Here is an 18,716-nt window from a genome sequence, read left to right as displayed (position 1 = left end):
ACTAGAACCCCTGTCTTTGAAAGAAATTGGAAACATCCATCATCTAAAATCAGAGTTTGGCATTTTCCCTTTGGAACTTGATGGAGACTTTTTCTACCCTTGACCCTTTGGATATCTCCAAGTTCTAGTCATTGGAAAATGACTGCGCATGGTGCTCTCATGCCAAGATCTTCGTTTTATGGGATAAATGGCAATCTTAGAACTCAGAGCACAGGCATGTGGGTAGTTATGCTCTCTGTCTCTAAAGTGCCCAGTAGTTTCAAGTGGAATCAAGCCCCATATTTTTGTCTGTTTACATTGTGGGGTTGGTGGCACAGTGTGGAACCATGTCTGTGAGTCAATGAGAGGCGACGTCCATTAAGGACCCTTTCATTTTATCACCCCAGAGAGTTATGAGGAGGGTTCTGGAAGCTTCCTGGGGGGAAGATGCCATGGGAACATGAAATGTTATTGCCCTGTGATGCTGCTGGTGACATCAGACCCTGGCTAAGAAACCAGCATCCTTTGCTTGGGTTCTAGTAGATTCTATAAGGGCTTTTGTGTGAATGCTCGTTTTCACTCTATAAATAAAGCAGCGGAGAAAATTATTTTGAAATTCAACTATTTGGGGCTGGTTTTGGAGGTCCTTTTGAAATAGGAAACACTGGGAAGACATAGATAGGTTGTTGTACTGAATAAAATTCTGCTAGACCATGACTCTCCATTGTGAATGCAGAAAGTTACCTTATCTAAGTTAAAACTGATTTCTACCTAGTTTTCTTAAGGAGGAGTTTTGATAGCCACAAAAAATCCAATAATTTGAGTAGTTTGCTTTGCTTTGGCTGTGAAAATGTGACATTAAGTTTTGTTCAATTTGAGACAACACACTTTCCAGGGGTCAGCTGTGTAAATAAAACCCATGTATCCTGCCCCCACAGAGTTTCTAGCCTAACCATCATCTGTGGAACCACATGGTCACGTCATCAATTAATTAATGAACTGCAGTTTTCCATGAAAGGAGAACACAGGTCACCCTGAAAAATATCATAGGGGGATTTACTTTACTTGGGGGAGGATAATGGGGTTTCCTCTGTGGAAGGGACATTTAAGGGAAAAGGATCCTCAAGAGATTTACCAAAGGCCAAAGAAGGTTCATGGTGAGTTAGGGTTTCAGGATATTCCAGGGTTGTGAACGATGGTAGAGAGAGCGTTTGAGGAAGGCTTAGCTGTATCCAGCATTTGGATAAGTCAGGATAAGAAAATTTCCCGTTTTCAACCCTACCGACATTTGGGGCTGAATAATTCTTTGTTGTGGTGGTGTTAGTGGGGGCTTCGCTATGCACTGTCATGTCGTTTTTTAGTCGCTAAGTTGCTGCCTTTGTGAACTACTTGTTAGTGAAAGTAAGTTTCCATTTGTCCTTGGCATGGAAAGGCTCAAATAATGTCTGTGAGTGATAACAAACTCAATCTCGGTCACAATTCTGCCTTTGTGATGGTGGTAACTAAGAACATGCGCTTTTAAAGGATTGTTGTTGTTGTTTTAGACACTGAGTTGTATCTGACTTTTTGCGACCCCCTGGACTGTAGCCCGCCAGGCTCCTCTGTCCGTGGGATTTTCCAAGCAAGAATACTGGAGTGGATTGCCGTTTCCTTCTTCAGGGGATCATTCTGACCCAGGGATTGAACCCATGGCTGCTGCCATGTTTCCTGCATTGTAGGCAGATTCTTTAACCACTGAGCCACTGGGGAAGCCCTCCCTGTGCACTATAGGATACTTAGCAGCATTGTTGAACTCTACTTGTTAGATCCCATGAGCACTCCTCAGTTGTGACAACCAGAAATGTTTCCAGACATTACTAAATGTCCCCTCAGGGGCTAAATTGCCCCTGTTGAGAGTGACACCCCAATGCTTTGCATTTCGGCTTTAGCCTTGTTTCTTTTCGGATCTGTTTCCTTTGGGGGGATCACCTACTTCTACTTGATGCTCTCCCTTTCTATTTTAGGTATTGCTACAAGCCATCTTTTCTCCTTCTTGGAATCAGGCAGGGTATAAATAAACAAATGTTACAGACGTGTAGTCACTGGTGTCAGATGCTGCTAGAGCTGGGATAGCGAGAGGCCTGAGCAGGGGCTGTTGGGTTTGGCAGTTGGGTGCCTGCCGGCGACCTATGAGAGAGGAGTCCAGTTGGGGGCCAGATTGGAAGGGATTACCAAGTGAGTGGGTGGTGAGGAAGTGGAGGTGGCCAGCATAGAGGAGTCTTTCAAGAGTGCTAGGGAGTGATGGAAAGCAGAGTGATATAATGGTAGCTAGAGAAGGAACAAGCTTGAGAAAGGTTCTTTTTAAAGTCAGGGCTCTCCAGGCTGGATTTTGTCAAGGGCAAGGAGGAGTGAGCATGCTGACTTGAAGGATCACAGGTTGACTCCATCCTCAGGAGATAGGTGTGTAGAGGATCCTGTGAAGGAGATGGGGGTGCTCATTCTTCTGAGACAGGAGAGAACGGAAATAGAACCTATGAAGTTAATGCAGATTCTAAGATGGAGGTGATAATAAAGCTTGAAGGGGTGTATTTCAAATGATCTTCAGCTTCAGTGAAAGCAGGTCATTTCCTTGAGAAGGCTAAGTGAACTGGTGAAATAGTTGGACAAACATGAGAAATGGGAATTTGTTTCTTGGTTTTAAGGTAAAATTCCAAGCCTCTTCTTTCAACACCCTCTAAATTTGAATGTGAAGATAAACCTACAACTTGATGTCTCTCTTTAATGTGGAAGTGTTTTTTCTTGACAAGCTGTTATAAAAATATGAGTATCTTTCAGTTGAAGAGAAATTAGAATTAAGAATACATAGTAGTTGGTCAGTGATTCCAAGGGTCTCCTGGTGGGGTGTTAGGGAATCAGTCCATCATAACATTTACTTTAGCCGCATTCCATAGCCTGGGAACCTGCATGGAGAAGAAAGGATGGCTGGGAATTGGAAATGAAAGTAAGTATGGATTATGAGTGCTTGCACTGTGTTGGAGGTGATGGATGGATTCCCCCACCCTTTTCCCTAATTGGAAAGAACCTTTGCTCTGTTAGGAACAGCTTGTAATATCTGGGAGATTTTTATGTATGTGTTATGGCTCCTTATAAATTAACTGTGTCCCGCAAGTGAGGAGAGACAAGTTTCTTGTGCTCTTTCTAATCTCACAAAGTCCAATGTTAATTTCAGTGTTCCTTTGCTCTCTGCATTAACCATGTTTTAAGTTCCAGTGGCCTCTCTCAGCTCTGTGTCTGTTGCAGACTGTACATTTTGGCTATTTACAATTTGCTGCTCTTTTCCTACCAAATGTAAAAAAAAAATTCAAGATGTCCTGTATTGTCTCTTTTGGAACATTATAATAGTTAATATGAGATATTATGGAAAGGCTCAAATGATAAAGAATCTGCCTACAATTCAGGAGACCTGGGTTCCATCCCTGGGTTGGGAAAATCCCCTGGAGAAGGGAATAGCTACCTACTTCAGTATTGTGTCTGGAGAATTCTATGGAATGAGGGGTCTGGTGGGCTACAACCCATGGGGTTGTAAAGAGTCAGACACAACTGAGCAACAACACTTTAACTTTCTTTTTTTTTTCTTTCCTACCAAATGTAAAAAGAAAATTCAAGATATCCTATATTGTCTCTTTTGGAAGATAATTATGGTTACTATGATATATTATGGAAATTATTAGTAGTATATAATAAGTTTATATTCTATTTTTTTCTGTTTATATTCTATTTTAGACTATTATTTTATGGAGCCAAAAATGGCTGTCCAAATGGCTGCAAATGAAGCCTGCTACCATGTTGTTTCTGGTTATATATTATACAAAAATTATGATAAGGCTTTTGACAGAAAGACTTTAAGAACTTTAATCTATGTATCTAAGTCACACATGGTATTATAACATATTTGATGCAGTCATTCTACTGTGGTGTTAGAGGACCAAGAAAATAGATGATCCTGCAGGAAAAACCCACACATCATGGAGACTTCTGGGTATTCAGAAATATGGCATTATCACCATGCTTTGCAACTTCTATACTCTCCAATTTATGTTATACATATGACAAAGAAATGAATGATATTTATTTGAAGAACTACTTTTGAAATAGTCCAATGAATTTAGCCTAGTGAATCCTCTCATTCCCTTGAATACAAATTATATTATTTGCAGAAAAGATTTCTATTCTAGTATACAATGGTAATTGAAATTTATAGCCACTATCCTGTGGTGCTGGGATACTCTGCAAGATTTTCTAAATTGTCAAAGCCTAGGAAACATTTAGCAGACCTAATTGTCTTTTGTTGTATTTTCATTTGACTTTGATAAGGCAAATACTCAGTTAATTTTAGTTATTAAAATGTACCAGTGTGAGTCAGGATAAGCTAGGCTCTGCTGCAATAACAAATCAGCTCAAAGCTTCAGTGTCTTGACACAGTAAAGACTGATATCAGTTGCCCAAGCATACATTTCAATTATAGATTGACAGGACATTTTTCATAATTCTTAGAATTTGGAGATGCTCTTCATAATCCTCCAGAGATTTAGGATGATTGAGGGGCCACTGTGACTGGCCATGCTAAAAGGGAAAGGATCTTGCCCCAGGAAGTTGATGCTCACATCTGGGTGACATGTCACTTCCATTCATAACTCAATGGGCAGAACCACTCATATGGCCCCACCCAACCACAAGAGGGCTAGGAAATCTAATCCCATCATATGACCTGAAGCCAGACAATTGAATACATTTGGGCACAGCATTTTGACAATAATAGTGTCATTCTCTGAAAATTAAAACTAAAGTGTTGGTTTACTACACTGTAGGGAGTATAGAACATTAAAAGCAATTTGTCTTATTACTATATATCATATATATAATTATGATTACTGAGATAATCAGTGTTCAACATCTTCATATACAGAAACATAGTATGCAAATGTCATGGGGTACATTTGTAGATATACAGCAAATAATTAAGCATGACATGGAATTCTTTCTCAAAGTCTGATATGAATGCATATGTGCTTGCATAAAATAATTTGTCATTTTACTTACCAACCATGCTTTCACACTTTTTCAGAACTAACTTTTTGTTTTGCCTGTCACGTTTGCAATGCTGATGTTTTTCTCTGTGATGGCAAATATTTATTATAAAACTGAATGGCTCCTGTCCTCTCTCCCTTTTATATTTTGTCTGACAGCGCTTCCCAACAGAGGATCATCTGATGATTCATAGGCACAAGCATGAAATGACTTTGAAGTTTCCCTCAATAAAAACAGACAATATGTTATCAGGTAAGGAGCCATCAGGCAAAGAGGCTTGGGTGAGCAGATCAGCCACATGTGAGATACTTGTCCTGTGTAATAGAATGATTTTCCACTGGCAAATTCTGAGCCTTGAAAATATACATTTCTAAGATATAGCTGAGACTTAAAATAATGGTAAGAAGAAATGTAATCAGCTAATGTAGTGTTTACTAAAATAATTGGAACTCTATGACTTCTCATTTTTCTGTAATGTGAAATATTTATTGCTATGAAACTTGTATCCATGTATTTTTTTTAAATCACATATCTGTAATTACTCAAGCAACAAATATTAATTGAGTATTGGTAATGCACTCTGCATAAAAAGCAGAGACATTACTTTGTCAACAAAGGTCCATCTAGTCAAGGCTATGGTTTTTCCAGTAGTCATGTATGGATGTGAGAGTTGGACTATAAAGAAAGCTGAGCACCGAAGAATTGATGCTTTTGAACTGTGGTGTTAGAGAAGACTCTTGAGAATCCTTTGGACTGCAAGGAGATCCAACCAGTCCATCCTAAAGGAGATCAGTCCTGGGTGTTCATTGGAAGGACTGATGTTGAAGCTGAAACTCCAATACTTTGGCCACCTGATGCAAAGACCTGACTCATTTGAAAAGACCCTGATGCTGGGAAAGATTGAGAGTGGGAGGAGAAGGAGACAGCAGAGGATGAGATGGTTGGATGGTATCACCAACTCAATGGACATGAGTTTGGGTAAACTCCAGGAGTTGGTGATGGACAGGGAGGCCTGGCATGCTGTGGTTCATGGGGTCACAAAGAGTGGGACATGACTGGTGACTGAACTGAACTGAACTGAATGCACTCTGCACCATTCTGAGTGCCATGGAGCCTCAAAGATTGATATGATTACTATTTTTGAGGATATCATAATGTAGTGTGTGTGTGTGTATGTGTGTGAAAACTTAGCTAAAACGGAAGACTGTCCATGATACGTATCAAAAGAGCATTGTAAGGAAGAATGCTATGTGACTTTTGTAGAAGGAGCTCTCTTTCTGGTTGAACTAATCAGTGAACGTTTCCTTAAGAAACAGTACCTGCTTCATAATTAGGAAATTAAATGAGATAATGATGGAAATATAGCGAGTACTCAGCAAATGTGAGCAGAAATAAATAAGGCTAATCTATCAATTAATTGCCATTCTGTCCCATTTTGACAAAAGAGTGCCAGTTTTCTCACAAAGAGTGAGAAAACTTGAATTCTAGTCTGGCCAGATGACCTTGAGTAAGTTGGTGAACACTTCCGGGCTTCAGTTTCTTTTTCTATAAAATGGGAATGATTTTATCTGCTAAGATACAATGAAAGTATTAAGTGAAAGTATTTCATGAACCCAACAAGGGTAATTAAAGCATTTCCCTTCTTAGGCTAGAAATAATTTGCTCAAGCCGCTGTCTCCCTGGCATCGTGAAAAAAATGATACACCCATAAACATGTTTTAAAAGATATCAGAAGAGAAACTGACTGCCCAGGCAAAACTGGCTCCAATAATTGAGCATTTCTATGGCACTTAAATTTTACAAGTATTTTATTATCAGTATTATCAGTAAACCCTCTAAGAGTTTTGTCAGACAGGTTATTATTACAAGCCACATTTTACTGAAGAGGTGGAGGGACGTGGGAGAGGGAGCAGCTCTCCCAGACTCCCCAGTTCAGTTCAGTTTTGCGCAGTCACGTCAGACTCTGCGACCCCATGGACTGCAGCATGCCAGGCCTCCCAATAGGGCAGAAATAGAGCCCCTGATCCTGCATTTCTAACCCTCTGACCCACACCAGCTACTGCACTGTCAGGCTTCCTCAGTTGATACATATGATCAAATACTTTCAGTGATGGGACCGCCCACACATGTTCACAATCCGGCCTGTACTTGTTAATAGTGCAGATGTACTATAGTTTGGAAGACTCTTGAGTTCAAAGGCAGCCTTTTCCTTCAACCCTCCCCCCACACCCTTCCCCGATACCTTTCTCAGTCTGTTTGTTTTCATTGAACTAGCTGGCTCTTCAGAAACAGCTTTGTCTTTCCTTAAGTCTAGAAACAGAGATGCAGAAACTCAAATTTCTAAGAATTATGAAAGCCTAGAAGGATTAGGAAGGGTGGTCTGTTCTTTTGTTTTGATCATTTATTAAGTTCAATAGAGTCACATGTGGTGTTACCTTACAGTTCAACAATGAACATATATATGCAAATAGCAAGGCATTAGACTTTGGAATCCCCAATATTTTAAAATAATAAGTTCACCCTTTATTTTATCCCAAACAGGATCCTTAAAATAGGCTGCCTTGGGGTAGGGAGTGGTGAGTGAATATGAGGATGCTGTGCTTAGTCGCTCAGTCATGTTCCATTCTTTGCAACCCTATGGACTGTAGCCCGCCAGGCTCCTCTGTCCTTGGGAATCTCCACGCAAGAATACTGGAGTGGGTTGCAATGCCCTCCTCCAGGGATCTTCCCAACCCAGGGATCGAACCCAGGTCTCCCACATTGCAGGAGGATTCTTTACCATCTGAGCCATCAGGGAAGAGGGAATGGTGAATATCTGGAGATTTTCAGAGATAGAGATAAGAATTACTCTAGTGTCTCTCAGACAGACCGCTAGGGTGACCCTAAAGGGAGCCCCATCTGAAGGTCTGAAAAAAAAGCTAAAGATGTGTGAACATGTCTATAGATTTTCTATAATCAGATTTTTGATGAAGGTCTTGCAGCTTTTCAGTCATTCCTACCAGATTCTTACTAGTTTGATAAGAATTGTTGCTGGTGATAATTGGCATTGTCAGATGGAAAACTATTGACAGAAAAGTCACTCTGATTTTTATTATATTGAACTTGGAATAAGAAAATGAAGAGAGAAATAAATGAGGAAAAACAGCATGAATAATATAAAGGTATATATTTTTTTGCTTTCTCAGGTTTTATGTTGAAGCTGGTAGGAGGCCATTTCATACTCCCAATGAAATTGAGTGTTAAATTTTAAAATGTGCTACCCACACTGCATGTTTGTAATCTTGCAGAATTTTCTTGCTGGAACAGAATGCAGAGCTCTTCAGTCCAACTCCAGGGGTTGAGGTCAACTACACATCATATGTCAATTTGTCTGCAGTGAATTGTAATAGGCTATTTACTGGGTATTTTTGCCTTGCTATTTTTTCTCAAGAAAGTCTTTATATATATTTATCTCAAACACAGTTTTAGCATACTAGATTATGATTGTAAATATGATTGAAATTTTATTTGTGTATATCTTGATTACTTGGATTTGAATTTATCAAAAGTTTCAGAATATATTTTTATTAAAATATGTTCATTAAGATTTTATTTCTTAATGTCCCTTAAGCCTATTTTGTGGCCTCTCATAAAGATTAATAATTTTGTACAGCTTGAAATATAGTAAAAATAAAAATAGTATAAATCAAATCTTAAATCAGTGAGTGTCATCAGGGCAAAAATGTTTAAGTTCCTCCTGGGCTATTTTTTTTTCAAGCAATATTCGATTATACAAAATTTTATTTCAGATGAATAGGAATTTGACATATATTAAGGAGATAATGTATGGTAGGTATGTTTATCACTGATTTCAGGATATCTGGCTAACCTAAATTTTTGGAAAATCACTTCATCCTTCCTTAATTGCAAATATTGCAGTTAGGGAAGTTATTAAGATACCACAGATATATTCTTCATGGATGAATATCCAAAGAATTGTAAGATCTGAAATAATTTCATAGCTTTGCCATAGAGCCCATTTTATTTAGGGCGGGTAGAATTTACTACTCAAAATGACTGTAAACAATCTTTGACACACCACAAGTCAGGTTAATACCAGTGGCAGTCATGGTGTTTTATGAAGATGAGTTTGCTCTTATGGGTGGAGAGTAAACATAAAACCTTTCTTTCTAAGGGGTCAGTACTAGTAGGGACATGAATAGGAGTGGTGGTGTTGGCTTCCGAGGGCAAAGACTCCCATCCCCTCCCACCTTGGTCCTTCCACCCTTATTTGGGCCATATGATACACATCCAGAGTTCCTGATGTGATCAGGGGCATGAATCATTCCCTTTAGCTATTCTTAATCTGATAGGTGGTAATTTCTTGGTGAGGAAAGTGGTGATAGCAAAGGTTTTTAGGTGCCAAGTTTGAAATGGGAATCTACTGAGGACAGTATACACACAAAATTACCAACTACCACATCACATCAGATCTATCTGGTTTGCAAATGATGATCAAATTTCAGTATTAGAGATACCGAAGCATTAGAGATATGTGTTTGGGTCTGCATTAATGGTTTTATGGCTTGGTATCCTGGAATTCCCCCGTCTTGCCCTATCAAACATCCCCACCTCCAATTTTTACAGGGTTCCCAGGTTCTGCACAGGGGAAAGACAGAATAGGAATCAAAGTGCAACTTTGTAGCTGAACAAATAATAAGCGGATAATACTCTAAATGAGAACTCTGTGTGTATGTGTTGTGTGTTGTGGATTGACCTAGAAGACGATCGATTTTGTTTCATTAAAGGGAAGATGAAGTTCAAGAGTATCACAGACCTTTCCCAAAAGGTAAAGCCCTATCAACACTCAGGTGGGAAACCTGAGAAAGAGACACAGAGACTGCCTTGAAATGCCTGGTCAGTTCCCCCACTAGACATCTTAATCCGATTAATGCTGCAGGCAAAGGGGCTGTGCTTGTAGAAAAGTTAGGACTGGCACCCTCTGAGGTGTAGAAAGAGGATCTGAAGCTGCCTCTTCACCACCATTCATTTATTTAACAAACATTTGATGAGTGCCTGCAAGGATCCTATTGTGCTGGGTGCTGGGGATGTGGCATTGAACCAGACAGATGAAGTTGCTCTTCCATAGAGCTGACTTTACGCTATTGAGAGTGGGGAGAAAGAGACATAATAGACAAACAAAACAAAACAACCCCCTGCCCCCAGATAAATAAATAAGAAAATATCAGTTAGGGACAAGTACTCTGATGAAGATAAAAATATGATAGGGTGACATCAGTGGCCAGCAGGCTGTCTGAAGGGAGGTCAGGAAAGGCCATTTCCGGATGGATATGGCATTTCAGCCAAGACCAGTGTTCAGTACTTTCTCTCTGACCTCTGAGTGTGGTGGGGCTGGAAGTGGTAAAACCCCAATACCAGAGGCGGTGCAGCTGACTGTGTCTTGTACTGACACACAGAGGAGAGGTGAGAGAGACTGGCTTCTTCCTCTCATCTTCCTTGTATAAAGGACACTATAACCCTTCAGAACCCAGCTGAGATCTGGATTAGGTCTACAAGTACAGCCTAGTTCCAGATTCAGAACCTAATTCTTACTGTGGAGAAAGCAAAATGTTTTCAGTGAAGTAGAACTTTTGTTTCCAAGAGACTGTAATCAACCAGACAATCTCAGAATCTGAATCTACTGCCCAGGGCTCTTTGCTGTAAACCCTACTTAACAATCCAAGAACATTTTAATAGAAAAGTCAGAGGAAAGGTGACGTATTACTGCAAATTCTTTTCGGAATGAACTGGGATATAAAAAGTAAATAAATCACACACATGCATACACACACACACACACACAGCCCATACTTCCCTTCTTTCTCTTCCATCAGTGGTAAAGTTACATAATTTCTCACTATGGAAATCAATCAGATCTTCATGGAACAGAGGGTGGTGGAGATGGCTTGCACCAGAGGGCAGCATGATAATAGCAATAGCTACCGCCTATTGCCATATCTTATGCCAGTAATTGTGGCCCCTGCTTTATATACACTGTCATTTAATCCTGGTCACTTTTTTTTTTCATATGAGTGAAAAACATCAAGAGGATAAGCAATTTGTTCAAAGTCCCTATCTATATTTTTCTTACTATACATCTAGATTTGGTGAGATATGCCTATTATTTTTAGCATATTTCAGTCTGAGATTTATGTTTGGATATAAGTCTGTGAACTGCTTTTTATTATATTATTGATTTATCTCTTCAATAGTCATCAAATGGAAGGAAGAGTCAAACATTTTTAGAAGGAAATTATAACAATGCATTAGCAGTTAGAGGAATGAAGAGGTGCATTTTTAAGTCAGATTTTCTCATCCACTGTGATAAGTTGCTATTGACATCTAGGCTATGTCAGCTTGTCATTCATGTTTTTAATTGGTCAAGCAAAGTAGAATTTTAAAAATTCACCTGAATATGTCAGAGGCCTTGATCGAAACTCTCCTTTTATATAAGAAAAATTGACTTCTAGTCTATTTAATCTGGAACCCAATTCCTTTTGACAAAGAGTGTAGAAGAACTCAGGCAATTAGTGACTAAGTGAAAGCATTAAGCTTTGGATTCCACTATTCAGGGCAGATTTTGACCCCTTCATTTACGTGGCCAGCAAAGACGTGGTTTCAGTGTTAGTAACACTTTTTACTGGCTTAGCTCCTCTAAACGGAATTAAAATTATGACTTAATGGCTGTTGGAACACTTAGGGTTAGGCCATGGCTGATAGTATGCAGGTGTGGAAAATATACTTGTATTTTTAAATCCATACCACTGTCTTCTGGAACCATGTGTTGTAAGAGATGCCCTTATCAGAGCATGCTCTGGGTGACTCATATCCTCTCTAAGGGTGTCTAGTCCACCAGCTCTCTACCTTGACAGTAAATGGATTGCAGCATGCTAGCCAAGAGTGTGAGAGTGTGTCTCACCTCTTACTGATCTGGATCACCCCAGTCCAGGTCAGTTTTTAAGTATCCCACAGCTATCATTCAAAGCCAGAGTTGCTTTGGTTTGTCCCATAGGAGCACTGCCTCTTGGGACAGATGTCAGTGTCACTGAGAGGACCCTATTGCTCCTATTGTATATTCACACTCAATAAAAGGCACATTTGTTGCAAAGAAGCCTGTCTAGAATTCTGTGGAATTCTGTCAGTTGTTACTGATTATTGCTCTTATGAAGGATCATGTATTTTAAAATTCATTTAATGCAAACTTTCTTAACTAGAACTCTATTAAAATGCAGGTAAAGGATAAGAATATTTCTATGAAAGCATTGGTTGAAAATAGTGGGATAAATCTGACTATAAAAAGAATATTAAAAATCTCTAAGAGAGATGCCTTTTTTGAGAACCCTGCTGCTACTGCTAAGTCACTTCAGTCATGTCCGACTCTGTGAGACCCCATAGACGGCAGCCCACCAGGCTCCCCTGTCCCTGGGATTCTCCAGGCAAGAACACTGGAGTGGATTGCCATTTCCTCCTCCAATGCATGAAAGTGAAAAGTGAAAGTGAAGTCGCTCAGTCGTGTCCAACTCTTCGAGACCCCATGGACTGCAGCCTACCAGGCTCCTCCATCCATGGGATTTTCCAGGCAAAATACTGGAGTGGGGTGCCATTGCCTTAACTCTTACTAAAATAGATAGGCTACTTCTAATATTTTTCTCTATTGATTTGAGCAGATTCTTAAGGAATTCCATTAAGCCATATTTTGTTGGCTGAAATTGAGTCACACAAATTATAAAAATGCATTGCCTTTTAAAAAATACCCTACAGTTAGAATGATCACTAGTTCAAACTGATCTTTCTAATAACTTGTCTGAATAAGTGAGGCTTTTATAGTATCAATTTAATACAGAATGATATAAAATTACTTTATAGAGTCCTTTAGTAATACCATAACTGAGATTATCAGACCAATAGGAAAAAAAATTTTGCTTAGGTGACTCACATTTTTTCTCCTCTGGTATATGATGGGAAATCTGCTTTTCGTTTTTTCTTAAATTGATGACTTGTCATCTTGCCTTTTTTATCATAAAAAAATGAAACATAGACAGACATATAACTCAAACACAGCTCTGAAACTGAATAAAGTAGCAACCTATTATTAAATGTAAACCAGACTAAACACTTTTTAATTTTTTTTATTTTTATTTTTTTCTGTTGAGACAGTTTTATTCTCAGCAAAATACACATGTACACATATACTATGACAGCAATTTTAAACTTTAAAATATATAGAAATTTCTTAGGGAAAAAAAAGGGGGACTTCTCTGGTCATCCAGTGGTTAGAACTTGGCGCGTCTAAGAATTGGGTTTCATGCTTTAGCTTTGTGCTTGTCATTTAGTCTTTGGAATAATCATATTTGCTGGGGCTGAAGCACTTGATGGTAGGCAGACTATGGATTGATTGAAAACTTAGTGAGTTGCTTTTTTCCCTAATATTTCTAGCCATACACTTGTGGTCCTTCCCAGGTGAGATGTAATGTGATGCAAGATTTTTTATCATAGAAATGATGGGTAAATTCCTAACTCATAATGCCACGTTTGTGGTCCTTTTCCTGGAAGATGGGCAAATAGAGCCTCTGCTCTATTGGCAAATGTCCTTTACTGAGCTATTTACAGAGGTAGTGATTTTATGAGAAGATGCTCCATTTTCAAGAAATAGACTCATCATTCCAGGAAGGGCAGTAGATATTGAAATATGACAAACTTTACAAAAGATATTTTATCCCTTTTGGTGCAAATCTTTCTTGTCTGGTTGGTAAATATATCCCCAAGGATGCTTGAGAGGAGTAGAAGAGGCTATGATTTCTTGCTTGCACTGGCCCTGGGTATCTAGGTCTCCTGAGACCTTGGCTTGATGTGCTCTTGGTAGACTGTGAGAAGGTGGCGCACAAGCTGCAGCTCCAATGCAGATTTACAAAGGTTATAGCTGCAACTCAGGTAGCATTCAGACTCAAAAACTACTAACTTTTAGTTTGAGATTTGGGATTGAGAGTCTCCATCTTGCATTCAGATGGTCCCCACTGGAGTAAAAGCACTAAAAGAAAGGAGAGCAGAAGTCCTTAAAAGATCATGTCAACTCTGAGTTCTGAGTGGAACCAGTTCCTATAAATCCTTGGAGTTTAACTCATCACTACTGAACACACCTTCGATATTATCCACAGATAGAGCATCAGTCACTGTTATTCAGGACATAGAAACTGCTGCCGCTATAGATAACTGGTGCATGCTCTTGGTTCTAAATAAGGCATAGATTACAAGAATTTTAACTTTGGCCATGGATATTACTCACTTATTTCTGGTCTGATCTCAGCTGGAATAGTTACTTGACAAGGCATTCATGTGGCCAAGAAACTCTGCCTCTTTTATTTAAGCTGCTGATAGATTTAGCTGTTCCCTCTTTTGAAGATTTGCACATTTCCTGGCTTACTTGGAACTGGTACCATGTGGGATCAAAGATGACTTGAGACCCTGTATTAATTCTAATAAATGTTAAAACAAAAGTTAAGCTCCATTTTCTGGTTCCTGTTGTAACTGGAAAGAATAGCTCATTCACAAGAAGAGAATGAATTAAATATTCAGAACAGTGTGCCTTATCTATTCCAAATGTGAATATAGATAAATGTTTTGCCTTCCCTTCACTCTTATCATACAGCAAAGAAAGTCACATTTGGTAACAACTCTGGGGCCCTCCTCTGGGTCTTTGGATCTGGGGAGGAGGGGGCCAGCTGTCTTTACTGCCCATGGCTCCTCTTGTTCCGCAGCTTGGTCTCCCTGTTGCTGCAGAGATGTTCATCATGATGGATGGCGCTGTTGCTACCCTGTACCATGCTCCTTCAGTCTCCTTTGTTGATGTATGTGGGTGTATGTGGGTATCTGGGAATAATTTTGCTTTAGCAAAGATAGAAAACATCTCTCAACTTTGCTTGGGGCTTGGATCCCCAAATGCCAACCTGAATTCAATTTTATGGACCATCTCATGAACTTGTCCCAGAGTTCAGGAGTCTTATAGAGCTTCTAGGATTACTATTCTTTTTACCCAGAATTATGGCCCTCAACTTGTAAATCTCCAACATAGAAGCATAGAGAAATAAAAGGAAAAATAAAACCTGGCAAACTAATTCCTATTGATGACAAGTGGTCTAATATTTCAGTTCTGTTATGTGATACTTTCTCAGGTTTTTTAGTTGCAAAAATGTTCTTACTGGATAGTGAAGAGCCTGTAGGCTTGTAGTATAGTAGTATAGTTCTATTGTGTGAAGGATATAAATGATTCCAAGATATTTCAGAAGAACCAAGGATTGTAAGGATTGTTCATTACCAATACAATTATATGACTCTATTTTTAAGTGGTGCCCAAGGTGAGTTTCAGTTTCCTTGTAAGTAAAATGGAGGAAGTAATTTTTACCTAATGTGGTTGGTGTGAAAATTAATGAAATGATGCAACAAAATACTTAGCAGTATGTTTGGCATGGAACAGTGTGAAAGAATTAGTTACTCAGTCTTTTCCTACTCTTTGCGACCCCATGGACTAAAACCCGCCAGGCTCCTCTGTCCATGGAATTCTCTAGGCAAGAATACTGGAGTGTATTGCAATTCCCTTCTCCATGGGATCTTCCCGACCCAGGGATTGAACCTGGGTCTCCTGCATGGCAGGCAGATTATTTACAGTTTGGAATGGAATAACCACCCAATAAATGTACAGCTATACACGTGAACACACACACACTTTTATTTCCACTCTCGGTTCTTGTCCACTTACACCCTCTGTTTATAAAACTCTGCTAGCCCTTACTCTGGCCCAATTTCTAGTATCTAACCAGTTGTTACTGGTGTTCCTGTCCTACTGTTCTTTATATGGTCATATGTATCTTTGACCTACTACAGTGACTTTCGAGGGAACCCAGTTATGGTGGTGATTTTATGATTCAAACCTTGTTTGAAAGATGATGAGCATGTCCAGAGAATGTAGGTAATTTTCCCTAAATCACACGATTATCAAATCTAGATTTCTGAGTTGTCAGTGTTGTCTTTTACTCTTGTACCCAAGACCTTTGGACCTATAAGGAGAGTCTGGGCAAAGCATGGGGTTTAGATTGAGAAAGGATTATGGTCATAGGTAAGAGAGGACTTAATAGTGATAAGATGGTTATAAATCATGTGACCTTGTGCAAAGTAGTTATTTCTCCTGTTTTAAAATAATATGTACCCTGCTTACCTCATAGGATCTTGTGAGATCTGAGTCTAGACAATGTGGGTGAAAATGTTTGTGAACTGCGAAATGCTGCATAAATACTAATTTCCTTATAAACACATAACACTGTGTGGTATATATAACTGTTATAGATATGTATGGATATGTATGTATATGTGTCCATGCGTGCTAAGTTGCTTCAGTTGTTGCTAAGTTGCTCTTTGTGACCCTACGGACTGTAGCCTGCCAGGCTCCTCTGTCCCTGGGATTCTCCAGATAACAATTTTGGAGTGGATTGCCATGCTGTCCTCCAGGGGATCTTCCCTACCTAGGGATCAAACCCATATCTCTTATGTCTCCTGCATTGGCAGGAAGATTCTTTGATGCTAGCGTCACTAGGGAAGCCCATGTAGGAATATATGTATAGCTTAATAAATGAATGTACATTTTAATAAAACCATTTTTAGCAAAACCCAATCCTTTGCATATCTTTTATCTGTATTGTCCAATTTATAATCATCTGGCTCTCCTACTGGCTCTCCATGTACTACAAAGGGAGCTCAGTATCTTGGAGAGTAGACTAAGAATGGGGAAGAATGCAGGTAGATATTTTGTTGCATTTGAATCCAAGTCAACCATTTGGGTCTTTAACAGGTAGGAAAGCCCCATGCCCATAGTGTATCAGGAGACATTGCCTTGGAAAGGCTCATTAAATGGAAATATCAAGTCTTTTTCAGCTTCATAGATATTAAGATTATTCTTTGACTTTCAGTGGATAATTTACTAAAATTAACTACTTTCTTTATGATTTAGAAAATGAAATAGAATTCTAGTTTCTGGTCATATAGGAACATATAAAGAGGATGCTGCAACTGCAATTTCATTGCAACTTGGGGACCTTCTGCAGTTGACTGGTATTGATGACTTAGAGGACTGTCCAGAAAGAGATTTGAGGCTGAATGTCGATTGCTGGACAAGTGTAATCCATCTAGCAGTGTCTGCCATAGACTCAGATGGGAATAATGCATGTACATAATGGAAGTGGCACCAAGCCCTTGGTTATAATACCAGGGTTGCTACATCTACCCGGAAGATCTTGAATAAGACCCTTACTCACTCAGAGCTTCAGTTTTCTTCACTTGCAAAACAATTGACATGGCCAGGCTTCCCACTGGGAAGTGGTCCTCTCTGTTTTTTTTAATTTTCTGTTACTGAGAGAAGTGCAGTTAACACAATTTTATTCTTGTTCATGCAAGTATACTTTTTACTAGGAATATAACTATCTTTAATAATTACAAAAGTGTGATTCTACCCTGCTTACTTGTAGGATCTTGTGAGACCTAGAGTCTAGAGAATGTGTACATAATATTAAGACACAAACAGTGGCTTCAGATCCTCCAGTTTTTTAGTAGTAAACTCTCCAGACCATCAAGAATATGAAAGAAATTCTATTCCTTTTTAAATGTCTTCTCTGAACATTCTTTTGGCTATAGCAGAGGAAAATAAAATTAATAATTTTTGAGAGATGGAAGCTGAATGTGTTTGTCTTGGAACCATTCATCATCCTTCTGTGACTCTCAAAATGACAGAGAGAATTGCTAAATCTTTATTCTCCATTAAGAAAAAGGAATCAAATAAGTGCTTCCCTCTTTTTGTTTAATATAAACATTTATTAAATATTTTTTCCTCCCAGCTCCCTAAAGTCAGGCTTAACATTGACTCTAGATTTTGGGGGGCCTTATTTTAGCAAAATTGTTTTTTCCAATTAAAAAGTTCTACACATTGCAACATGTATTCAAATGATATGAACCCCGGAAAGTCAACAGTGGCATCTCCTCACCTGAAGTTTTCCAGAGGGAACCCCTACACATCATATTCTTTCTCTGGGCTTTATGGTTTTATTTTATTCCATATTCTAATTTTATGTAAAGGGCTGGAAAGTTATGGATTGCCACTCGGCATCGTCATTAAGGCTAGTGGAGGGGATTAGTGAATTTAGGTCGTGCATGCCATTGGCTTTTGAGGAAAAGATTCCCTGTCTAATCACTTGGTCTTTGTTTTCAGATCAAACTCCAACCCCAACGAGATTCCTGAAGAACTGCGAGGAGGTGGGGCTCTTCAGTGAGTTGGACTGCTCCCTAGAGCATGAGTTCAGGAAGGCTCAGGAGGAAGAGAGCAGCAAGCGGGTAGGTTCACTTGGATGCCTGGACAAGTGTTTTCTCTAGTACCTGCTAGACACGTCTGTGTTGAAACTAGGTGGCATTGTTGTGCTGATGTGGCTCTAAAACAGCATTTTATCTATTTACAAGTGCTTTATGTTTTTTTTTTTTAATGGATGAATCTCTGGTTGTGGTAGAAAAATCATGGGAAAAGCAGATTATATGAAATATGGAATTCAAGCCAAAAATTATCCTGATTTTTTTTTTAATTGGAGGATAATTGCTTT

General features: G+C 39.1%; 1 protein-coding gene across 7 annotated transcripts in view; it reads left to right on the top strand.

Annotated features, from left to right (window-relative positions):
* The window catches only part of CREB5 (cAMP responsive element binding protein 5), a 439,607-nt gene that overhangs the window by 79,434 nt on the left and 341,457 nt on the right, over nt 1–18,716 (top strand). For 3 of the 7 annotated variants that reach the window (XM_061414267.1, XM_061414264.1, XM_061414263.1), the window contains exons 3-4: nt 5,205–5,298; nt 18,335–18,456. In XM_061414267.1, coding sequence (XP_061270251.1) covers nt 5,205–5,298; nt 18,335–18,456 — 216 coding nt within the window. Of the gene's footprint in view, nt 1–4; nt 219–2,782; nt 2,960–5,204; nt 5,299–18,334; nt 18,457–18,716 lie in introns of those variants that run through there. The other 4 variants (XM_061414266.1, XM_061414260.1, XM_061414261.1 and 1 more) reach the window with 4 other exon arrangements.

This window comes from Bos javanicus, chromosome 4, assembly GCF_032452875.1.
Source record: "Bos javanicus breed banteng chromosome 4, ARS-OSU_banteng_1.0, whole genome shotgun sequence".
Lineage (NCBI taxonomy): Eukaryota > Metazoa > Chordata > Mammalia > Artiodactyla > Bovidae > Bos > Bos javanicus.
This window is presented reverse-complemented; position numbering and strand designations above follow the sequence as displayed.